General features: G+C 39.1%; 2 protein-coding genes and 2 long non-coding RNA genes across 4 annotated transcripts in view; 2 read left to right on the top strand and 2 right to left on the bottom strand.

Annotated features, from left to right (window-relative positions):
• Positions 1-5,759, bottom strand: part of LOC146450707 (uncharacterized) — a 162,139-nt gene extending 156,380 nt beyond the window's left edge. Inside the window, exons 1-2 of the mRNA XM_085100077.1 lie at positions 5,508-5,759; positions 5,211-5,385 (exon numbers count right to left, since the gene is read on the bottom strand). Coding sequence (XP_084956203.1) covers positions 5,211-5,385 — 175 coding nt within the window. The 5' untranslated portion in view covers positions 5,508-5,759. The remainder of the gene's footprint in view (positions 1-5,210; positions 5,386-5,507) is intronic.
• Positions 1-24,463, bottom strand: part of LOC146450703 (uncharacterized) — a 184,912-nt gene that overhangs the window by 108,241 nt on the left and 52,208 nt on the right. The gene's annotated exons all lie outside the window — the stretch shown is intronic.
• On the top strand, positions 17,362-20,370 carry LOC146450706 (uncharacterized). Its single transcript, XM_085100079.1, has 4 exons — positions 17,362-17,522; positions 18,707-18,748; positions 19,618-19,665; positions 20,051-20,370. The coding sequence occupies exons 1-4, from the start codon at positions 17,366-17,368 to the stop codon at positions 20,137-20,139; spliced, it is 336 nt and encodes a 111-aa protein (XP_084956205.1). The 5' UTR covers positions 17,362-17,365; the 3' UTR covers positions 20,140-20,370.
• On the top strand, positions 21,590-23,098 carry LOC146450705 (uncharacterized). Its single transcript, XR_014860240.1, has 2 exons — positions 21,590-21,739; positions 22,417-23,098. It is a non-coding gene; the product is annotated as an uncharacterized LOC146450705 (long non-coding RNA).

The raw sequence follows: 24,463 nt of genomic DNA, 5'->3' as shown, positions 1-24,463 counted from the left end.
ACGCTGCGAAAATAAATATAAATGAAAACGCTTGCTCTTTTAGAGACACCCCAAAAGTCGGCAGACAAAGAGAAACCCTGTTAATATAATTAAAACTTTAACATGATACCGGAAACTGTGTACGTACACAATGCACACTGTAAAACGTGTTCCGAAAAGTCTGCTAAAAATATCAATCGCTAAGAGAGGTACATGCCATACTTGTAAAAGCATGCAGGTTAAGAAATTTTGTAGGCAATTATCTTACGCCTTTTGTTTAATTCGGTTCTCAGTTTCGAACTGCAGTACTGCTAAAGAAGCTGTACATTCGGCCGGCTGTGCTGAAACCGATCTGCTTTTTATAACAAATATTTACAACTGATAGCGCAAAAACACTGATATATGGTTTAGGCGAATGTGTCACAAACGGAAATTTGTTTGGAAACTAAGTTGTTGGTATCATTTCTCTGGCTCAGTAGAACATTAAAAAAAAAAGAAGAAGAAGAAACAGACTCCGAAATCTCCTAAGTATGCCGCATGCTCGCATATACGCCCCCCAAAATGTAAGCTCATGTCACTGCACTGCATACAGGTAGCTTACAAATTTCAATAGGTTTCGGGATTAGTTTTGAACCGTAGCTTATGATACAAACTTTGAAAATATGCGCCTCGTGTAAGCGCTGCGAAAAAGGAAATAAATAAGCTTACGTTTATTTGCCTGCGTTCAAAAACATTTTATGGTTCATATCATGCTGTCGACAGGACGGTGAAGCATAGTCTATCAAAATAGGAGCCCATTTTAAGAGCGCCTTTTTTTCATGACCGAGTGAGTGATGGCACAGGGTTCAAAAATTGACTACCCTCATATTTTGCTCAGACATACTCTATGATGAGTTAATAAACGTGGTGTATTTCTTATGTTCAGCTCTGCTTTTGTTTTCCAGAAAATTACTAATAATTGTAACGGGCGCCGACCGTCACAAAATGGCGGAAATTAGTGCGTCGAGTAACAACACAAGAACTTCGCTCGTGTAAAGGGCAAAAGGAAGCACGGTTTTTTCAAATTGGTATATTTGTGTAAGAGTCATTGGCAAATGATTCAAGTCTAAAACCAGGATTGTTTACTTAACTGGGAATGCACGGCACGAGTTTGAAAATCACCAATATTTCATTGTTTAAAAATCTCATTTTGGAGCAGTTTTTCAATAAACATTTTTATTATGCGGTATAACTCAGAAGCGCTTGAGATTAAGGTTGTGATTAGTGGAAATAGTCTTCTTTTCAAGGATATAAAAATTAGTCTGGGGCTTTTAACTTCTGCACGAAAAAACGATGCTCTATGTCGAGAAAATCACAAACTCCACTTGTCAACAAACACAAATAATCGAATTAGTCTCTGTTATCGAAGCCAATATTCCAACCAAATCTTAGTGCTTAGCACCTATTTGATTAAAAAGTCAACATTACAAGTTTACCTTATTAAAACAGTGGCTGTAGATTGGTTTTCATTCCTACTTTCTCTTCAAAATTACCATCTTCCCTCTGACAGCGAGTTTACGAAATCAACAACTATCTGAACGATACCTGGGTGGCTCTTGTACAAACATCGGCGCTATTCTTCGCAGTTTCAAATACACCATATCTGCTATCTTTCTCTAACGTACAACTGAGCTTGTTTCATCGTAAAAAAAATGACCATTGAGCGAGATTTTCGATTACTGAGCGACACTGTCGTTTTGACTTCTTCAATCCATGCATATCATTTGTATGTCACGCAATGACATATCACACTCCTTACAAGGAAGGCTTGGTTACCAATATTCCTTCAGGTGTTACACAAGTTTTGCGGATAAGAAAATAATTTGGTTTTGTTAAAAAAGACACTCTGTGATCTAAAATTCTTAAAACAAATGGAAAAAACGCCAAAAAGAACGAGCTAGGTTAAGGAAGAAAGAACCACCGACCGACAGACAAGAAGCCCGAACGATAGAGAGAAAAAAAGAAAGAAAGAAAACGAACTTGTAAGCAAACAAAGGAAGAAATGAAGGAAATAAACAAATATAAAATTTAGAAAAAGGAAAGTAGTAATAAAATAATGGGAAGGGAAAAGCAGGAGCGCTCAACACTAAAGAAAACCAAATTTAATAAGGTGAACCAATCCTAATGATATAATGACCATCGCGTCATTCAAAATTTTTAAGCAAACAGATGATCGCGCAGCCACGTTGTCCTTCCGGATAACACATGAAATGGATATCAATTGCTCTTTTCAGAGGTTAGCTGGGGGACAGTGCTCCCAAGATAAACGAAGACGAGCAAAAGAAAAAAAGTGCCCTTATCCTCCCGTTGCTTTCATGTGAAAAAAGCATCTCAGCACACACACAGTCTGTCGGCGTAAGTGATGTTGAGTCGGAGATCAACTTAATTTTTGCACGGGCTTCAATTTTCGCTGCACCTTGTGACATTTCGGGCATGACCATCTGTCCAGTTCATCCCTCCTCTTTGGGCATTGGGTGGTGGAGAGGTTCCCAACGATACCTTATCGAGCTACGCCAAAGGGAAATCGCGCAAGCTAAGGCTGACCGCGGTATTAACAAGGCGCTTTCGGAGACTATCTAAGACGTACCAGAGCCAACAGGTACAGATTTTCCCGTAAGGCAACGTAGTTTTGCTAATTCATGTTAGGGAAGGTCAATATGAAATTTAAAAGTTGTGTCTTATTTTCAAACTGAGCAAAAAGCCGTAAGTCGGAAAAAAATTATTAACATATACTTGCAACAAGAAGCTCGCATTTTTAATAACTAGCCTGTTTTTGGTGTGCGATAATTTAATTATAATGTTTATCACGAGCTTAATTTTTTTTCCGTAAATGAAACCAACATGCTTATTTTCCTGGAAACCCAACTATAAATGCAACGCTTATGCTTTTATTATTATTATTATTATTATTATTATTATTATTATTATTATTATGGATACTTTTTATAGCCGTAGCTACTAATCTGTGAAGAACTCCGTTAAGTTCTCTCAAATAAACTGAACTCTAACAGTTACACAATTTTGTAGTCTCATTATATTCCCTCCGCCAGAAGCCCTTCAAACTAATCGCTGGTACTGAGAGTGGTCATATCCAGGGCTCATTACAGTGGTTATTTTACATCTCCAAATTGGAGACGGGGCCGCCATAAAAATTTCAACGTGGCCATCCGAACCATTTGAGGGTCTAACCTTCTTCTCTAAATATTTCTGACCATGAGTATGGGTGTGGCCGTGGTTAGAACCCTGCGGTGCTTAATATTATTCTAGAAACTTTTTGTTTGTTTTTTTTTATTTTCAGGAGCACAGTTATCCTAATAATTATCGTTGCTTTGGGTACGAATATGCCGTGACTGTAAATTGCAATTAATCCGGATTCATCGGCCATATGGAACTGTGTAGCTCAAGCTAAGCCTAGCTGATGTTACAAAGGGCATTGAAAATGTTGTCCTTCTAAAGGACATTTGTTTGTCTTTTAGCATGTCACTGACACATCAGTTCATCGCAAACAGCCTTACATGAAAAAGATTCAGTCACTTTGTCTAGGCTGCATCTGCCATCAATAAGATTCGCTTTCCGGGCTCTTATCTGCTTTTTGCTTTAAGTATGTTCTTCATTGGCCTTACAAGCTGAGTGCTAAAAGCATTGGTGGCATTTATACCACTGTTAGGCTAACTTTCAGGCGACACTTACACCACCGGCCCGTGTAACACTACCCGCCTTGAATAACTTTCGCTAAACGCGGGTAGTGTACATCTGAATGATGTAAAAGATGATTTTAATAAATGGTTGATTTATTTGAGCGTAGCTTACATAAAGCGCGAACTTTCTTATCGTAAAGAAGTAATTGTAATTGCCCATTTGACACCAGCCCCCCCCCAGTGGTACCATTCTGTCCACTGCACGTGCACGATGTACAAAGCATCAGCTTGTAAAACATTTGTACTAAGAAATCCCATCCTAAAAGAAAAAAAGCTGGTAACAGATTTAGTACCATGTCAGCTAGGGGATTTTAAGCTTGAAGTCGGACGCAGACAAACTGCCGCGGAAAAAATATAATCTGGTTGTTAATTTTGTTGGGTGTCCTGCGCGCTCGGTCTCATTGCGTGACAAACATGATAGTCTCATTCTACAGACGATTCCTCTTGTGTGCGTCTTCGGGCTGCAAAATTTCTTCTTCTGCGACTATAGATAATTGAATCACCGTTCTTAATCGTACAATTGAGTTACCTTATTTGCTATAGCTGTGTGGAGACCCAAATATGGTTGAATCTGTCAGGAACTGTAATGTTTCATGCAGGAGTCATACGTATGGTTGTTGATTACTTGTGCTTTGGTAAACATGGTCGAAGGGAAGATAACAATTTTGAAGGAAGAGTGGCGATGAAAAGCAATCTACAGCCACAACTTTTGCAAGTTAAACTTGTAATGTTGACTTTCAAATCGAATACGGTGTTAAGCACTAAGATTTGCTTGGAATATTGGCTTCGATAACAGACTCTAATTCGATTATTTGTGTTTGTTGACAAGTGGAGTTTGTGATTTTTCTCGACATAGAGCGTGTTTTTTCCGTGCAGAAGTTAAGAGCCCCAGACTAATTTTTATACCCTTGAAAAGAAGACTATTTCCACTAATCACAGCCTTAATTTCAAGCGCTTCTGAGTTATACCGCATGGGAAAAACGTTTATTGAAAAACTGCTCCAAAATGAGATTTTTAAACAATGATATATTGGTGATTTTCAAACTCTTGCCGTGCATTCCCAGTTAGGTAAACAATCCTGGTTTTAGACTTGAATCATTTGCCAATGTCTCTTACACAAATATACCAACTTGAAAAAACCGTGCTTCCTTTTGCGCTTTACACGAGCGAAGTTCTTGTGTTGTTACTCGACGCACTAATTTCCGCCATTTTATGACGGTCGGCGCCCGTTACAGTTTTTGAGAATTTTCTTGAAAATACAGCCAGCTTTGAACAAAAAAAATATATCACGTTTGTTGGCTTATCATAGGGTATCTCTGAGCGAAATATGAAGATTTTGAATTTTTGAAGCATGTGCCACATTTTACTGATATCACGCGGTCTTCACAGACATTCTCTCTTAAATAGCATTTTAAAGTCCGATATTCTGTGATTGCAAAGTAACTTGTTCACCTAATACGATCATTAAAAGAATTATCGGAAATGGAGACTTACCATGTAGAGAGCGTATCTTCCCGCACCACATTTCCTGCTGATATTGCATCTTACACTCCGAATCTGGCGCTGCGCTACCCTCGATTATTATCTTTTGGATATTTAACACTTCAATCTCCTCGACCTGCAATGCAGTAGACCCTCTTCTGTACCAGAGCACAACAGCAAAAGTCATCTACAAGTAGAATCAGGGAAAGTAAGCCGTTGTCGGGCCCGGAAGGGCTTCACTCTGAGACAACTGAAATCAGTATGTATTTCTCTTGCTTGGACACGACAATAATTTGAGACTTTACTTACCTTGCAAGAAGAACACTGAGTATTAACGAAACAGGCGAAATATTTCAAGAACGACCGGCTAAGGTTAGAAAAGAGCGACGAGAAAACGAGCCCAAGTGTTACTCAACGCTCTACCAAATCTGGAAGAATGAATTTGCCGCGCGCAAATGGCGATATCTCCGAGAAGCCCGCGCTTTTTGGTGATTGGCTTAGACAAATAAAGGTGTTTTGTCGCGCAGGCGCAGAACCGCTGACCGCCAACGCTTTGTGATCGTGTGATCCACACATTTGAATTTATATAGGTTTATATGGGAATCCAACGGCTTTGTTCAAAACAGTAGAAATTTGAACGATTTCTCAATAAAATTGACTTACCTTGACTCGTTGTTGTATTCTTTGTTGCTTGTCTGTTTTTCAAGTCGATTGAAAGCGATTTCGAGGAGTTATCGTTTCTGTTGACATCCACTCCTAAGAGAAGGTCCTTCTCTTAGGAGTGGATGTCAACAGAAACGATAACTCCTCGAAATCGCTTTCAATCGACTTGAAAAACAGACAAGCAACAAAGAATACAACAACGAGTCAAGGTAAGTCAATTTTATTGAGAAATCGTTCAAGTTTCTACTGTTTTGAACAAAGCCGTTGGTTTCCAAAATAAACCTATATAAATTCAAATGTAACACAATACGCCCGGTACTGATCGCTACCAGTCACGTTTATTTCGTAACATGAGCTTGGGCCGCCTGTGTTCCATCAAGACTCTTCGCCCTCCATTTTGCGGTCAGCAGTAGTTGCATCATAGGTCACATGATTTGTGACGCAAATCGAAAACCGCGGTATAGACTCCATGGGAGAATGCCATGGTTCCACCGGTATATATAATATATTATAATATACTGTATTCCATACTATAAACACCTTAATTTACAGGACTATACACATATAGGAGAATGCCATGGATGTACCGGTATAATATATTACACACCTTTACAGGGCTATACACACCTATAGAGAGATATACACACCTTTACAGGGCTATACACACCTATACTAGTATAATATATTACCGGTACACACCTTTAGAGGGCTATACACACCTATAGAGAGATATACACACCTTTACAGGGCTATGCACACCTATACTAGTATAATATATTACCGGTACACACCTTTACAGTGCTATACACACCTATAGAGAGATATATACACCTTTACAGGGCTATACACACCTATACAGCGCTATACACAGCTATGCAGGGCTATACACACCTATAAAGAGATATATACATGTACACACCTTTACAGGGCTATACACACCTATACAGCGCTATACACAGCTATGCAGGGCTATACACACCTATAAAGAGATATACATGTACACACCTTTAATGGGCTATGCACACCTATACTAGTATAATATATTACCGGTACACACCTTTACAGTGCTATACACACCTATAGAGAGATATATACACCTTTACAGGGCTATACACACCTATACAGCGCTATACACAGCTATGCAGGGCTATACACACCTATAAAGAGATATACATGTACACACCTTTACAGGGCTATACACACCTACACAGCGCTATACAGGGCTATACACATCTATAAAGAGATATACACACCTTTACAGGGCTATAAACACACCTATACAGCACTTTACAGGGCTATACACACCTATACAGCGCTATACACAGCTATGCAGGGCTATACACACCTATAAAGAGATATACACACCTTTACAGGGCTATACACACCCATACAGCGCTATACAGGGCTATACACACCTATAAAGAGATATGCACACCTTTACAGGGCTATACACACCTACACAGTGCTATACAGGGCTATACACACCTATAAAGAGATATACACACCTTTACAGGGCTAAACACATCAGTCCTATACAGCGCTATACAGAGCTATACACACCTATAAAGAGATATACACACCTTTACAGGGCTATACACACCTATACAGCGCTATACACAGCTATACAGGGCTATACACACCTATAAAGAGATATACACACCTTTACAGGGCTATAAACACACCTATACAGCACTTTACAGGGCTATACACATCTATAAAGAGATATACACATCTTTACGGGGCTATACACACCTATACAGCGCTATACAGGGCTATACACACCTATAAAAAGATATACACAACTTTACAGGGCTATACACACTTTTACAGGGCTATACACACCTATAAAGAGATATACACAACTTTACAGGGTTATACACACCTATACAGCGCTATACACACCTATACAGCGCTATACAGGGCTATATACACCTTAACAGGGCTATACACACCTTTACAGAGCTATACACACCTATACAGCGCTATACAGGGCTATACACATCTAAAAAGAGATATACACACCTTTACAGGGCTATATACACCAATATAGCGCTATGCACATTTATAAAGTGATATACACACCTTTACAAAGCTATACACACCTATACAGCGCTATACAGGGCTATAAACACCTATAAAGAGATACACTCATCTTTAAAGGGCTATACACACCTATACAGCGCTATACAGGGCTATACACACCTATAAAGAGATATACACACCTTTACAGGGCTATACACACTTTAACAGGGCTATACACACCTATAAAGAGATATACACACTATTACAGGGCTATACACACCTATACAGCGCTCTACAGGGCCATACACACCTTAACAGGGCTATACACACCTTTACAGAGCTATACACACCTATACAGCGCTATACAGGGCTATACCCATCTATTAAGAGATATACACACCTTTACAGGGCTATACACACCAATACAGTGCTATGCAGGGCTATGCACACCTATAAAGTGATATACACACCTTTACAGAGCTATACACACCTATACAGCACTATACACAGCTATACAGGGCTATACTCATCTATAAAGAGATATACACACCTTTACAGGGCTATACACACCTATAAAGAGATATACACACCTTTACAGGGCTATACACACTTTAACAGGGCTATACACACCTATAAAGAGATATACACACTATTACAGGGCTATACACACCTATACAGCGCTCTACAGGGCCATACACACCTTAACAGGGCTATACACACCTTTACAGAGCTATACACACCTATACAGTGCTATACAGGGCTATACCCATCTATAAAGAGATATACACACCTTTACAGGGCTATACACACCAATACAGTGCTATGCAGGGCTATGCACACCTATAAAGTGATATACACACCTTTACAGAGCTATACACACCTATACAGCACTATACACAGCTATACAGGGCTATACTCATCTATAAAGAGATATACACACCTTTACAGGGCTATACACACCTATAAAGAGATATACACACCTTTACAGGGCTATACACACTTTAACAGGGCTATACACACCTATAAAGAGATATACACACTATTACAGGGCTTAACACACCTATACAGCGCTCTACAGGGCCATACACACCTTAACAGGGCTATACACACCTTTACAGAGCTATACACACCTATACAGTGCTATACAGGGCTATACCCATCTATAAAGAGATATACACACCTTTACAGGGCTATACACACCAATACAGTGCTATACAGGGCTATGCACACCTATAAAGTGATATACACACCTTTACAGAGCTATACACACCTATACAGCACTATACACAGCTATACAGGGCTATACCCATCTATAAAGAGATATACACACCTTTACAGGGCTATACACACCAATACAGTGCTATACAGGGCTATGCACACCTATAAAGTGATATACACACCTTTACAGAGCTATACACACCTATACAGCACTATACACAGCTATACAGGGCTATACCCATCTATAAAGAGATATACACACCTTTACAGGGCTATACACACCTATAAAGAGATATACACACCTTTACAGGGCTATACACACCTATACGGTGCTATACACAGCCATACAGTGCTATACAGAGCTATACAAGGCTATACACAGCCATACTGTGCAATACACAGCTTAATACAGGACCATACACAGCTATACAGGGCTATACACACCTATACAGTACTATACACACCTATACAGACCTATACAAGGCTATATACAGCTATACAGAGCTATACACAGCTATAGAGAGCTATACACAGCTATACTGAGTTATACACAGCTATACAGGGCTATTCACAGCTACACAGAGCTATACACAGCTACACAGAGCTATACACAGTGCCGTGTACGCAGTCAGCGGACACGGGGTGTTGTGTACTGGAGGTCGGGAAGTGTCAACCACCGTATAAAATTCAACAGCACAAGTTGACTCAACAGCATTTAATACGATCACCAACTCGTCTTAATTATTGTACACATGCGGTGAAAACTAAAAGGGGAAATTGCAATGTACAAGATTAAAAAGGGGGCCGAGACTAATTACAAAAGAAGCAAAATTGAAAGGAAAACGAAAACTGAATACAATAAGCTGAAACCTACGTCTGTTCCTGACTAATGGGCTAAAGAAAGTTCAACGTTACGTAACTCCGAAAAAGATAAAACTGCTCTGAAACTCCGATGTTGCTCCGTAGATCTCCTAACTCCAACTCCACAAAAACTTAAGGGGCGTTCTCTGATAAGGGTACAATTGACGTGTACAGTTGTAAAACCAATTAGAAAACAGGAATGGCTACATTGGCTACCAACGTAATTGATTGAAACTGTGAACAATAGTACATGAAAATAGGGGCGTAAAAACTCGATAAATGAAACAGAACAAAAACGTATCTTATATAAATCAAAACAAAACTAAGCTTAATTACGTAATCAAGCTCTCTTTGATAAAATGTTCATTGTTCATCACACTCCTCGCCCAAGGATTCTTATCCTTGCTACTCATATTGTCTTGGCGTTTACTGCTGGTCTGGATCAGCTGTGTCGGTCAGGAGTAGAACTAGCTCCTTAATTGGTCTAAGGTAGATTTTCCTTTCTCCATCTCTGACCACGTTTACTTTGACTTTCCTCACTCTACCGTCGTCGCTCCTCAGGGCTTCCGACACTCGTCCCAGTGGCCAATCGTTACAGTGTTGTGATTTGTCTCGTACAAGAACGATATCTCCTACGCACAGGTCTCGCCGCGTCTCCGTCCACTTTTGCCGCAGCTGTAAGCTCTGCAAGTACTTTCTCCTCCACCTAGTCCAAAATTGTTCCGCAAGGAACTGGACTCGTCTCCATCGATGGTGAGCGTAGATATCTGTGCGCATGAACTGGCCTGGAGGGGGTCTGGCTGGGTGTGTCTTCATAGTGAGTAACATCGCAGGGGACAGGGGCTGCGGGTCATCGACGTCAGACGGCAGTGCTGTTATCGGCCTGGCGTTTACAATGGCCACCACTTCGGCCATCAGTGTCACCAGCAATTTGTGTGTAAGCTGACTCAGACCTAACTCAGTGAACATGGCATCCAATACACGGCAAATCATATTAATCTGCCTCTCCCACACACCGCCAAAATGTGACGCATGGGGAGGGTTAAACTCCCACTTGCAACCGCACTCTGTTATGAACTTCTCCACTTTCTTCTCATCTAACTCAGATGCTGCTGCGTCAAGCTCCGTCTTAGCTCCAATAAAATTTGTACCCCGATCACCTCTGAGGAGTTTAGCATGGCCTTGTAATGCGAAGAGCCTCCTCAATGCACAGAGAAAGGCACTGGAGTCCATAGCTTCTAAGACTTCGATGTGAATGGCTTTGCTGGTCTGGCACGTGAACACTAGGCCCCAACGCTTGGCGTTCACTCCTCCTCCTCTAGTCTTACGTGTTTGCACCGCCCAGGGGCCAAAGACATCAAATCCTATATTAGTAAAGGGGGGACAGACGTCGGTTCTATCTGACGGGAAGTCGGCCATACGCTGTTCTAGGTGTGGTCCTCTCAGTTATCTTTTTACATAGGACACAAGCTCCGATGACCTTCGTGACTACGTCATGGCGGCCTCCAATAAGCCAGAAACCTGCTTGTCTAATTGCACCTCCTGTGATCTGTCTCCCTTGGTGGTGTACTTCATGATGATAGAGTTTAGCTATTAGCAGTGAGACATAGTGACACTCCATCTGTGCTCTTCTTAATCTGCCTCCGACGCGGAGGATCCCGTGGCTGTCTAGAAACGGATCGAGACGGTACAGCTGCGAGCCTTTGAGAGCCTTCTTGGCGCTACTTTGGATTTCTCTCGGTAGCTCGGGTTCTTTTCTGGCGTCGCTTAACAACCCACTGAACGCTTCTCTCTGCGTGCTGCTGATTATGACGCGCAGGGCCTGATCCCATTCCTCGACTGTCGGGGGTCTGAGTTTGCTTTGTGTATTACGCGCTTTGGTCCTGAGGTTCACTCTTTCTGCTTTAACGTCTCTCCGGTGTTTGAACTCTCTGACAACGACAATTAGGTTAGCGACTGTTCGCTGCAGAGACTTAAGTGACGAAAATTTCTTGAACCTCTCTGCTCCAAGGTCTGGTTCTTCCTCTTCGTGCGTATTTACACTGGCGCTGAACACTGCTTATCGGACTTCAGGGTCGCTTGCGACGAGCGCGAACGTTTCATCGGTTGTGGGAGTTCTCTTCAGTTTGCGCAGGAATTCCGGGCCTAATAGCCAGCTCGTCTCCATTAGCTTGCTTGAGGGGACTCGGCCCGTTGCTAGGTCTGCTGGGTTCAAATCAGTCTCCACATATCTCCACTGTTCCGGGGTGGACATGCTCCTAATCAGCTCGACCCGATTGGCTACGTACACATAGAACCGTCCACTCTCGTTGGTTATGTAGCCGAGTACCACTTTTGAATCGGTGTAGTATACCACGTCAGAGATCTTCAGATCGATTTCTTTTATGACTCTCTGGGCTGCTTAAACAGCTAGGACCGCTCCGCACAGTTCTAGACGCGGTATACTCGTCGGATTTAACGGGCCGACTCTTGTTTGGCCGTAGACGAGAGCCATAGACACCTCGTTTGCTTCACTGAACTGGCGAAGGTAGACTACGGCTCCAATAGCGTCCTGGCTTGCGTCGGAAAAGGCGTGTAACTCCGCTCTAGTCACGCTGCCGAAATCTTTAGGGCGGTAACAGCGAGGCACGGAAAGGTTCTGCAACTCTATGAGAGAGTCTCTCCAATGTGTCCACTGATTTATCATTGCGGTAGGGAGGGGGTCGTCCCAGGCTAGGGGGTATTGTTCTCCTTTGTCCGTTCTCCCATATGGATAAGCTGCTGCAGTATTTTTCACCCTTCGAGCATAACGGTACTGCAAAGCCCAGCGGGTCGACCTGGTAAAAGTACTTAGTTCAATGAAATTCCTTCAAACTCGCAACTGGAATCAAATACGACGCGAATGGTGCGCTGTGTATTGTGATAAGTTGACAAAATGTGTAGAGGCGCGGATAATTTAACTAACAGACATTGTGATAAAAAGTTGCATGCAAGTGGCGATACTTTCGTTCAACAATGACCCACGAACGCTCTATTAACCTGAAGATACTTAAAACAGTTATAAAGCTAAGAGAAAACAGACAGACCTTCTCTTCTTGACATTGCCAATGAATTTTCCGATCACAACAGTAACGGAAAGCGAAATTTCAAATTTTTTAAACGATATGATAATTATTGCACATGCAGTAAATATCCGCCACTCCCTCATTACCCCTCACCATCTTCCTCTAATTTTTGGTATAATTTAACGGCAGCTCCGAGAAAATCCTTGGATTTCTGGATTATTTATAATTAAGGTTGATGTCAGTAGTACTACAGTGGGGGATATTCCAATGTATTGATGGTAAATTTAAAGAACTGATAAAAGGAGCTCGTGAAGATGGTTGCAATTACTAATTTGTAGGCACTAGATAAATCCTTGTCTGGGTTCCTGCAGGTGAGAGCATTATTGGTAGTGGTCCTGAGTTATAACTTAGTCGTATAGTCATAATTTTTTCTGTCTTTAGCTATTTTGGTTTAGCACCTCAATGCTCATGGTTGGTAGTTATTCTTCTTTCAAAGCCTTAGCAGGATGGGCTGCTAAAATTGGCTAGAACACAGCTCATTGGTTTTCCACCCAGATTTCATTTAAATTTTTGCACTTTCCGGTTGTATTAGTACTTGCTTGGTAAAAAAAGCATTAAGAGTACCTAAAGTACTACATAAGTGGTGCAGGCGACCTCAACTAGTGCAAGAACCTTTAGTAGTACAAGCGCTATAGCTGTTTATAGTCCTGTATAGCTGCGTATACCGCTGTATAGCTATATATAGCACTGTATAACTGCGTATAGCCCTGCATAGCTGTGTATAGAACTGTATAGGTGTATATAGCACTGTATAGCTGCATATATAGCGCTGTATAGCTGTGTATAGCACTGTATAGGTGTATATAGCCCTGTATAGCTGCGTATAGCCCTGCATAGCTGTGTACAGCCCTGTATAGCTGTGTATAGCTCTCTACATATAGCTGTGGATAACTGTGTATAGCTCTCTATAGCTATGTATAGCTCTGTATAGCTGTGTATAGCCTTGTATAGGTCTGTATAGGTGTGTAAAGCCCGGTGAAGGTATGTATAGCCCTGTATAGCTGTGTATGGTCCTGTATAGCTGTGTGGTTGCACTGTATAGCTGTGTATAGCCTTGTATAGCTCTGTATAGCACTGTGTAGCTGTGTATAGCAACGTACAGGTGTGTATAGCTCTGTAAAGGTGTGTATAGCCCTGTGTAGCTGTGTATGGTCCTGTATAGATGTGTATTGCACTGTATAGCTGTGTATAGCCTTGTATATAGTCGTGTGTTGCTCTGTATAGCCCTGTATAGCGCTGAATAGGTGTGTATAACCCTGTATACTGTGCATAGCCCTGTATAGCTCTGTATAGCCCTGTATATGTGTGTATAGCACTGTACAGGAGTGTATAACCCTGTATAGCTGTCTATAGCATTGTACAGCTTTGTATAGCCTTGTATAGCTGTGTATGGTCCTGTATAGCTGTGTATTGCACTGTATAGCTGTGCATAGCCATGTATAGGAGTGTATAACCCTGTAAAGGTGTGTATAGCGCTGAATAGCTGTGTATAGCACTGTGTAGGTGTGTTTAACTTTGTTTAGGTGTGTAGAGCCCTGTAAAGGTGTGTATAGTACTGTATAGCTGTATATAGCACTGTATAGGTGTGTATAGCCCTGTAAAGGTGTGTATAGCCCTGTATAGCGCTGTATAGGTGTGTATAGCCCTGTAAAGATGTTTATATCTCTTTATAGGTGTGTATAGCCCTTTAAAGGTGTGTATATCTCTTTATAGGTGTGTATAGCCCTGTATAGCTGTGTATAGCACTGTATAGGTGTGTATAGCTCTTTAAAGGTGTGTATATCTCTTTATAGGTGTGCATAGCCCTGTAAAGGTGTGTATATCTCTTTATAGGTGTGTATAGCCCTGTAAAGTTGTGTATAGCGCTGTATAGGTGTGTATAGCCCTGTAAAGGTGTGTATATCCCTTTATAGATGTGTATAGCCCTTTATAGCTGTGTATAGCATTGTATAGGTGTGTATAACTCTGTAAAGGTGTGTATATCTCTTTATAGGTGTGTATAGCCCTGCATAGCTGTGTATAGCGCTGTATAGGTGTGTATAGCTCTGTAAAGGTGTGTATATCGCTTTATAGGTATGTATAGCCCTGTATAGCGCTGTATAGGTGTGTACAGCTCTTTAAAGGTGTGTATATCTCTTTATAGGTGTGTATAGCCCTGTAAAGGTGTGTATATCTCTTTATAGGTGTGTATAGCCCTGTAAAGTTGTGTATAGCGCTGTATAGGTGTGTATAGCCCTGTAAAGGTGTGTATATCCCTTTATAGATGTGTATAGCCCTTTATAGCTGTGTATAGCATTGTATAGGTGTGTATAGCTCTGTAAAGGTGTGTATATCTCTTTATAGGTGTGTATAGCCCTGCATAGCTGTGTATAGCGCTGTATAGGTGTGTATAGCTCTGTAAAGGTGTGTATATCGCTTTATAGGTATGTATAGCCCTGTATAGCGCTGTATAGGTGTGTACAGCTCTTTAAAGGTGTGTATATCTCTTTATAGGTGTGTATAGCCCTGTAAAGGTGTGTATATCTCTTTATAGGTGTGTATAGCCCTGTAAAGTTGTGTATAGCGCTGTATAGGTGTGTATAGCCCTGTAAAGGTGTGTATATCCCTTTATAGATGTGTATAGCCCTTTATAGCTGTGTATAGCATTGTATAGGTGTGTATAGCTCTGTAAAGGTGTGTATATCTCTTTATAGGTGTGTATAGCCCTGCATAGCTGTGTATAGCGCTGTATAGGTGTGTATAGCTCTGTAAAGGTGTGTATATCGCTTTATAGGTATGTATAGCCCTGTATAGCGCTGTATAGGTGTGTACAGCTCTTTAAAGGTGTGTATATCTCTTTATAGGTGTGTATAGTGCTGTATAGATGTGTACTGATAGCCCTGTAAAGGTGTGTATATCCCTTTATAGGTGTGTATATCCCTTTATAGATGTGTATAGCCCTGTATAGCTGTGTATAGCATTTTACAGGTGTGTATAGCTCTGTAAAGGTGTGTATATCTCTTTATAGATATGTATAGCCCTGTATAGCGCTGTATAGGTGTGTATAGCCCTGTAAAGGTGTGTATATCTCTTTATAGGTGTGTATAGCCCTGCATAGCTGTGTATAGCGCTGTATAGGTGTGTATAGCCCTGTAAAGGTGTATATATCTCTCTATAGGTATGTATAGCACTGCAAAGGTGTGTACCGGTAATATATTATACTAGTATAGGTGTGTATAGCCCTGTAAAGGTGTATATATCTCTCTATAGGTGTGTATAGCCCTGTAAAGGTGTGTAATATATTATACTGGTGCATCCATGGCATTCTCCTATATGTGTATAGTCCTGTAAAGGTGTTTATAGTATGGAATATATTATAATATATTATATATACCGGTGGAACCATGGCATTCTCCCATGGAGTATATACCAAAACCGCGCACTGCCGTTGACTTTGAATTTCCTAAAAGACACGGACTTTGAAATTATCTTTAAATTTAAAATCGATCCTCGAAGTCTAATGCATGTACGTGTAATGGAGACGAACGAGGTGAACTGAAGGAAGGTCATATGGAAGATCGAGCTGCTGATATGACGGGATACACAATCCATCGGGAGTGCATTGGACGTTGTTTGGCTAAATCTGACATTTAATTCGATTTAATGACGTACAATATAAAGGTAAGCTCAAGCTTTATAAGCTTTATAAAGCTTCATGTCTTTTTATTTTCGGTGTCTTATCGTACATATCTACTTCTTTTACAGTAGCTTTCGTAGGCAGGCGAACCGTATATAAGCTTACAATTGTACGTAAGCTTTAATTTCATTCTAACGTTAGGCTTAATATAATTTTGCACACGTATAGAAAAATTTAAAGATGCTGCAAAGGCCGCAGATGACCTAGAAAAAGAAGGTCAAGATCAAGAAATTGAACCTGAAGTAAATCCTAAATCTGGGAAGAGACAAGCTGTTTATGAAGGTGAGGTGCAATACATTATCTATTTAACCGTTGTTATAATTTAATATTTAGGTGTGTATTGATTGATCATTCTAGATAGCGCAGGTCCACATCAGGACTTAATGTCTTGCCAATTCCCCAACCTGCTTTACCAAATAAACTATGTATGTATGGGTATGTATGTATGTATGTATGTATGTATGTATGTATGTATGTATGCTCTGATCTGAGTAGTCTGAAATGTCAGCCGTCTCCTCCCCCAACCCGCAGGGGGCACGGGTTAGGGGGAGGAGACGGCTGACATTTCAGACTATGATCTGAGGCCATATTATAAACAACTTAGCAGTATAATGTTACTCCAAATGGTATCTATGAGAATCCAAAACTACCATACTCTGTTAAATTCTTGTAAAATTGCAGCTGATTATCATGATGAAAGTTATGAGAGTGAGAGTGATGAATGCCATGAAAACACAGGACAAGAGCAGAATGAATTGACAAGTAGTCATTTGAGTAAAGGTGAGTTTAAATTGGCTATGTCGTGGGCTGAAAGGTGTCTTCCAACCAGTTAGATCCCGAAAATTATGGTCTAGTTTTGTTATTGTGTAGTTCCAAAAAATGTCCATACCCTCCTACAGCTTGGGATTTGTCGTATGACCTCCCTCCCCTATGGATTTTCCAAAATTGGCCCTCAAAATTAATCTGCCTAGATCCCAAAAGAATTTCCAAATTTTAGCACACCCCCTAGAAATATTTCCCTCTCTGTTAAAAACTTCCGAAGGGGTGTGAAACCCTATCAGCCGGGTTTCAATAGAAATTAACGCCATTCACCTCATTGTTGTAAGCTTCAAAATGATTTCACCAAAAGCTTCCAGTTTAAAGGGCATGATGTGGGCATATTGCAGTCATTTTAGTACTGAATCACGGAATTTCTGAGCCTTTGATCCCCCATCCCCCTAGAATTTCCAATCCCTTCTGTGGAGGGAGTATGGCTATTTTCTGGAACTACACATTAAAGACTATCTTACAGAACTGAAACTGGTTAGTATCATTTGTTGCTACAGATGTCAAGGATGGAAATGGAACATTGAAACTTGTAAAATTGGAACCTATTTTTTCAAGTTCTGATGCTATGTCTAGCAAAATTACCAAAAAATAAATAAATGTTATTGATGAGCACTCCTGGATAAAATCCATTTGATATCTTCCTTTTAGTTTCACAAGAGCGTTTTGTGCATAGTAAATGATTTTAGCACTCAATTGCCCTAAAACAACAAAATCCCTCATGACCTTGGCTCTTTAAGTTTAGTGCCTGGTTTAAATGATTTTTGAAAAGTCCTTAAATTTTATCGCTATTGGGTATACAACTCTGTAAGTGTGCGGACAAAATGTTTTCTGGTTAATTGGTCATGTGTGGGTGAAATAGCAAAGAATTGGAATCAATGTCAGCATAAGAAAATAGTTATGGTGATTGAGCCAGGAAGATTGTACATGTATGTATTTATCAATGTATGTGTTGTAGTTAAAAATGAATCTAAGTCAAAATGATTTCAAACCAGTTTGATGTTGATTTTTCTTTGTCTCGTGATTATGCTAATAAACCTGGAACAAAGGAAATGAAAATTAAACTGGTTTGAAATCTTTTTGACCTGAAATTCATTTAAAACTACTACACATGTATCATTTTGTTTGTGTTACGATAGCTGTAAAAAAGAAGTCACAGGGGAAGACAAAGAAGACAGAAGGTACAATTAATTTAGTGATGTAAAGTCATCAGTGTACATGTAGCTCTATTAATATTTGTCAGTGAAATTGTCAATTGAAAAAGAAACCTGAAAAACATTCAGGCACTCGATTTAAAGTTTCTTGAGCAAGCCCTTGTATGATCGGTCACTCTAAACTGTTTGCCAACATCTGTATCTATTTCCTGAACAGTTCTCTGTCTTCAGGGAACTTATGGAAAGATATTTTAACGCCATCCTCTTCATAAACGTTTTCCTTACACCCGGGAACACAACAGTTTTGAGGCATATTTCGGACTGTACTACGACATGTACATGTAAACATGTAAACATTGAATCGTGGCCCTCGATGCCTCACTTTTCGTGCTACTTGACCCAGATCGTCTGAGACAACCACCATTTTGGAATAAGGTGTATTACTGGAACCAAAATAATGTGTTTCAAAACATATACAGTCAAGGCTGCCTGTGCAGACACACTTGTAAGGGACTGTTCATTTAGATGACAGGTCATGACAATTTCACCCATTTAAAAAATGTCTCAAATTTGAGCCCGTTCACACTTTGACTTACTGCCCCAGCACGGTACCCTGAAGGCACTAATGTGAATAATTATGGTTTGTTCTGAGCATGGTGCCAGAGTACAATTTTCACTGGACACTAAATAACACACCTTTTTTTTCAAGTGCCCACTCCAAAATTATTGTAGGCACAGGTACCGTGCGCAAATTCTGTGTGTTCATATAAGTGCCCAGTGAGAATTGCACTAGGGCACCAAGTGTGAACAGGCTTAATAATCCATTGAGTATTAAAACACATACACACTTCATTTTAAACAGGGTCATATGCATGTCAATTAATATTATTTTTCAGCTGTCACAGCTAAGAAGAAACGTTCACAGACAAAGAAGAAGCAAACAGGTAAAAATCAGCCACAAGCGATTCATGTTTGTATATTTTAGACAACTTCTTGTTTCTGCTACTGAGAAAATGACTGATAGAAATGATAACCTGAAGCACAGAGCACATGGAGTTGAGAGAGGGGAAACAAAGAGACCTTGTGCTTTGAAGAGGAATGGAGTTGAGCATACTGTCTAGAATACTGCCTTATAAGTGGCTGTTGCATGAGAGCCCGGCTATCCTATGATATTTTTTTTCTGGCTAAACTAGAAAGTTTTACCAGGTCCATATACAACATTTTGTGTGCTGTTTCAGGACACATCATGATAACACCATGTACATCCATGTGTTATACAGCACTTTATACAGTACACAGTTATTCAGGCAATATAAAATACTGTTGCAGATGATGTTGCCAAAAGTAAAGACAGAGAAGAAGGAGATGGTGGCCATTCTAAGAAGGGTATGTTTGTTTACCCAAAAGATTATCATTAGTTTTGATCCCCATGTTGTCTCTAAATCTACGCACCTGTAACAGACTTGTTGCTTTGTGAGTGTCACTCAACTGATAATCGTACTAACATGATCAGAATTTTTTGGTTGGGTATAACAGTTGGCTAATTTTACCAGAAAAACAACATTATCTGATACTGGCTAAGATTTTACTAGAAAACAATTTGGAAGGTGCATAGTCCAAAATGACCAGATAATATTATTAGTTGGCCTGCTTAGTTTTGTTTTGTTTTGTTTTTTTTTTAGCTACAATGTAAATCCCTGGCATGGATCAGTAATGTTAAACACAAGATAAATGAATTTCCACTCACAATGGCCTGAAATACGGACTCAAATAACAACATTCCTGAAAACGAAAAAACAGTAAAAAATTCATTTATTGCTAGTCAAGATCACCAAACCTGGGGTCAATAAAAATGCAATCAAATCTAATTTATTAGATGGTGCATGAAATTTCCATGATTTTGCCCTTAGGATTGTTGTGGATCATGTTGACTTCTTTATTGCCCCCCCCCCCCCCCCCAAAAAAAAAAAAATACAAAAATACAAAAAAGAGAAATATTCCTTTTCCCAAAATAATTGTTAATGCTCTAGGTGCAATCAGTCATTGTATTGTTAAGAGTTTTCGGTCAATCGATAATCACTAATTACCCACTACCGATATTACATTTAAAATGATTATTGATACTAGCCTCCTACAGCTGTATGCAGACATTCTTTGGGCTCATGACACACTCCTTCTCCACGAATGTGTGCTGAACAGGCCCCATTTGTTCAAAGGCCGGATATCTGATATCCGACAATTTCAATCTGTGCAGAGATTTCAGTATTTCCTCGTGTACAAGCGAATATGCACACTCTAACCACAGTTAAGTTTGGGAGTGTACGAAAACCTTGGACAACGTTTAACGTGAAGTATATTTTAGGCCCTGAATAGTACCTTATCCAGCGTATAAAGTTATCTGGCCTTTAAACGAATGGGGCCAGAACAGCAACTTCCGTTCTTGAATTTCATCTGACTCCTGCCGTGAGAGCTTAGGTCACTTCCAATTTTGAATTGAAACTCTCTTGCAAAAATACCTTCTATACTTTGTATGAAGTAATGTCTTAGTTATTTAATGGTCCTTTCAATCCTTCATGGTGATTTGGAGGTCATGCAACACAAGCTGCATTACTGAACGAACAAAGTCGCGTCAACATGAAATGGCATTTTCCAAAATCGAGTAAACAGAGAATGGGAGTTGCTGATCTGTTCAGCACACTGAGACATCCATGGGGAAGGAGTGTGTGACGAGCCCAAAAAATGTCTGCGCAGGAGGATATATTGATACTGGAAGCTGTATATTTATTTTAATATACTATATTAGTGACGTTTTCTCATTTGCTTGTCTTGTGTTTTAAGATTTTGCAGTGGTTGCAAAAATTAAAGAAATGCCTCAACAAGAGCAAGAGAATGAAGATGGGGCAAAAAAGCCAAGGAAGCCCAGAAATAGCCCCACAACACGGGAAGAAGTCTTGCAAGCACTTAGGCAAAAGTGCAATCAATTAATTTTTCAGGCCAAACGGCCTAGTTACTTCAAAGGTAAGCTAATTGTTTAGTATTTATAATAAAAGGTTGTCACGTTGTATAGCATAAGGCTGTTGTCAAGTGGGATTGTGGATGCTCAGGGATTACCATAAACTGAACCCCGTACATACAACCATATGTTGCCCTGGGAATAATCGCCTTCAAATGAGATAGCGAACAATTTTAACACCTCTTTTGGGCTGGAAAAGATTAGTTGGCCTTGCAGTTTGGGACTTGGTTAACCTGTCCGGCTAATGTACTGTAAACATCTGATTAAAGGACCGGGCTTAGCTGCAGATTACATTGTATTACAAAGGACTTTGGGGGGCTTATTTCAGGGAGTCCAATACCATTTTGAAAAGTCACAATAACAGCCTAAAATAGCTTTAAACACCTAGCCCTGACAGTGCATGGGCTTATATTGAGGTTGGGGGGTGCTTACAATCATAAGTTTATGTTATACCGTCAGTTGCATCTGAGCGTGGACACATCACAAAAAAGCATGACCTAATTTGGTATCAATTTGGTATGTTTTGTCATTGAACATTTGAAGTTTGGCAGCCCATGCATTATGCGAACTTTGGCGCTCTAAGTGAGTTGTTTATTACTGAAGTGAAAGTATGCAGTGAAATGATTTGTGTGTGAAAATTGTTATCATGTTCCTATAGCTCTTTCTTCATTATATCTTATAGAAAAATATGAGCAAAACAAAAAGCCCAGGAAGGACAAGAAACAAGTTCTTTTAATTATCTTACTACGTTTTCATACAATTTTCATATAATTTTCTACTATTTTCTACTATTTTCATACAATTTTAATTGTATTTTTCTACTATTTTAATATCATTTTTATACTATTTGCATACAATTTTAATTATATTTTTCTACTATTTAATTACTATTTTTATACTATTTGTAAACTATTTTTATACACCTTTCATGGTATTTTTATACTATTTTAAATATATGTTGGATGTAATTTGCAACTAATTTCTGGTAAACACCAGTATTTTGAAATGTATTTGTGATGAGTGTATTGTCTGCTTGTTTTAAAGCTGATTAAAACACTATTGAAATATATTTTGAAAGATTTAAAACCTGTTTTAATTTGAATGATATTTTTATTTCCAACCTTCGTGCAACTTTAAGCTATATTTTTAAAGGTGTTAAAAAGTATTTGAAATATCTTTATTTCAATAGTGTTTTAATCAGTTTAAAACACCATTAAAGTCAGTCGAAAAATACGTTAAAAATATAATTTTGCACATATTTTAAACCTATTTTTAAGAAAAATACATTTAAAGTAGCTTTTTTTTTCGCAGTTTGAAAATTTTAAACATGCTTTTAAACAAATTAAAATATATTTTGAAAACTATTTTTTTGGTATTTTTATTTCCACTTTTTGTGCACCTAATTTGAAGCTATTTGAAATATATTTGTTTCAATAGCGTTTCAATCAGTTTAAAACACCATTAAAGTCAGTCGAAAAATACATTATAAATATACTTTTCACCCTATTTTTAACCTATTTCACTAAATAGGTTAAAAATACTTTTCAAAACAGTTTAAAAACACATTTAAAATAGTGTCCGGTTTGGTAAGGGAAGACTCCAAACTGACACCATTAAATTCCACATATTGTTGTCTATTGCTTAGATAGCTTTCGAACCCTCTAAGTGAAGTGCCACGAACACCATAAAGTTCTTATTTTGAAAACAAAATGTTATGATCAACCGTGTCAAAGGCCTTGGACAAGTCTATAAAAATACCAACTGTGCATTCCTTATTGTCAATGGCGGAAGAGATTTTGTCATATAAACAAGCAAGAGCATAAGCGCTAGCGGTGGAGTGATGCTTGCGAAAACCATACTGATTGTCAGAGAGAATGTTATGATTATTAAGAAACCTTAGAAGACGATTGTACATTACTCTCTCATTGCTTACTACAGTACATTAACAATATTGGTTTTATTTTATTTCTTTTCAGAATGCAATACTTAAACTGCACAGACTGCTGAAGAAACAGCTACTTCAAAGACACCTATGACTCATTAATTCCACAAAAGACATTGTGTACTCAATTCATACGCATAGAAGCTTACTCTTCAGCAGAATTTCATTTTATTTTTACCAAGTGATAACAATTCCCCCTACGTATACAGGAGGTAAACATCTACCTGAGGGAGGTTATGATGTTTATAGCACCATGCAGGTATGTAGTATTATAATAAGGAAGAATTGACTTGAAGAAAGCTTATGAAATCTCTTGTAAGTGATCACAAATTAAATTAAAATAAATTCTGGCATATTAAGGGTTATATTTTTAAAAATAATCTATCATTTCAACAGTCATAAACAGTCACTTCTAGCAAAATGTAATGTGGAAATTACAGGTTGATGGGGCCAGCCAACAAAAAACGACAACAACAACAAGAAAACAATTGCCTTTAATCATCATAACAGCTATTATGCTATTTTAATGCACCTGCAATTTTTCTATTTAAACCCATAACACCTCTCACAGCAAATCTTTATGGCTGTACAAGTGTTTCATTAGATGAATATAAATGGCCCAGCGTAGGTCACTGTGTTGCCAAAAAATAATATTGATAATAATATATTATATTCCATGTTATGAGTGTAAATAAAAAATGAGAAAACTCTCATTAATCTCATTCTAGTAATCGTTCCTTATTATAATACCTACTTGCATGGTGCTATAAAAATCATAACCTCCCTT

Source organism: Pavona decussata, unplaced genomic scaffold (genome assembly GCF_977016875.1).
Source record: "Pavona decussata unplaced genomic scaffold, jaPavDecu1.1 SCAFFOLD_431, whole genome shotgun sequence".
NCBI lineage: Eukaryota > Metazoa > Cnidaria > Anthozoa > Scleractinia > Agariciidae > Pavona > Pavona decussata.
This window is presented reverse-complemented; position numbering and strand designations above follow the sequence as displayed.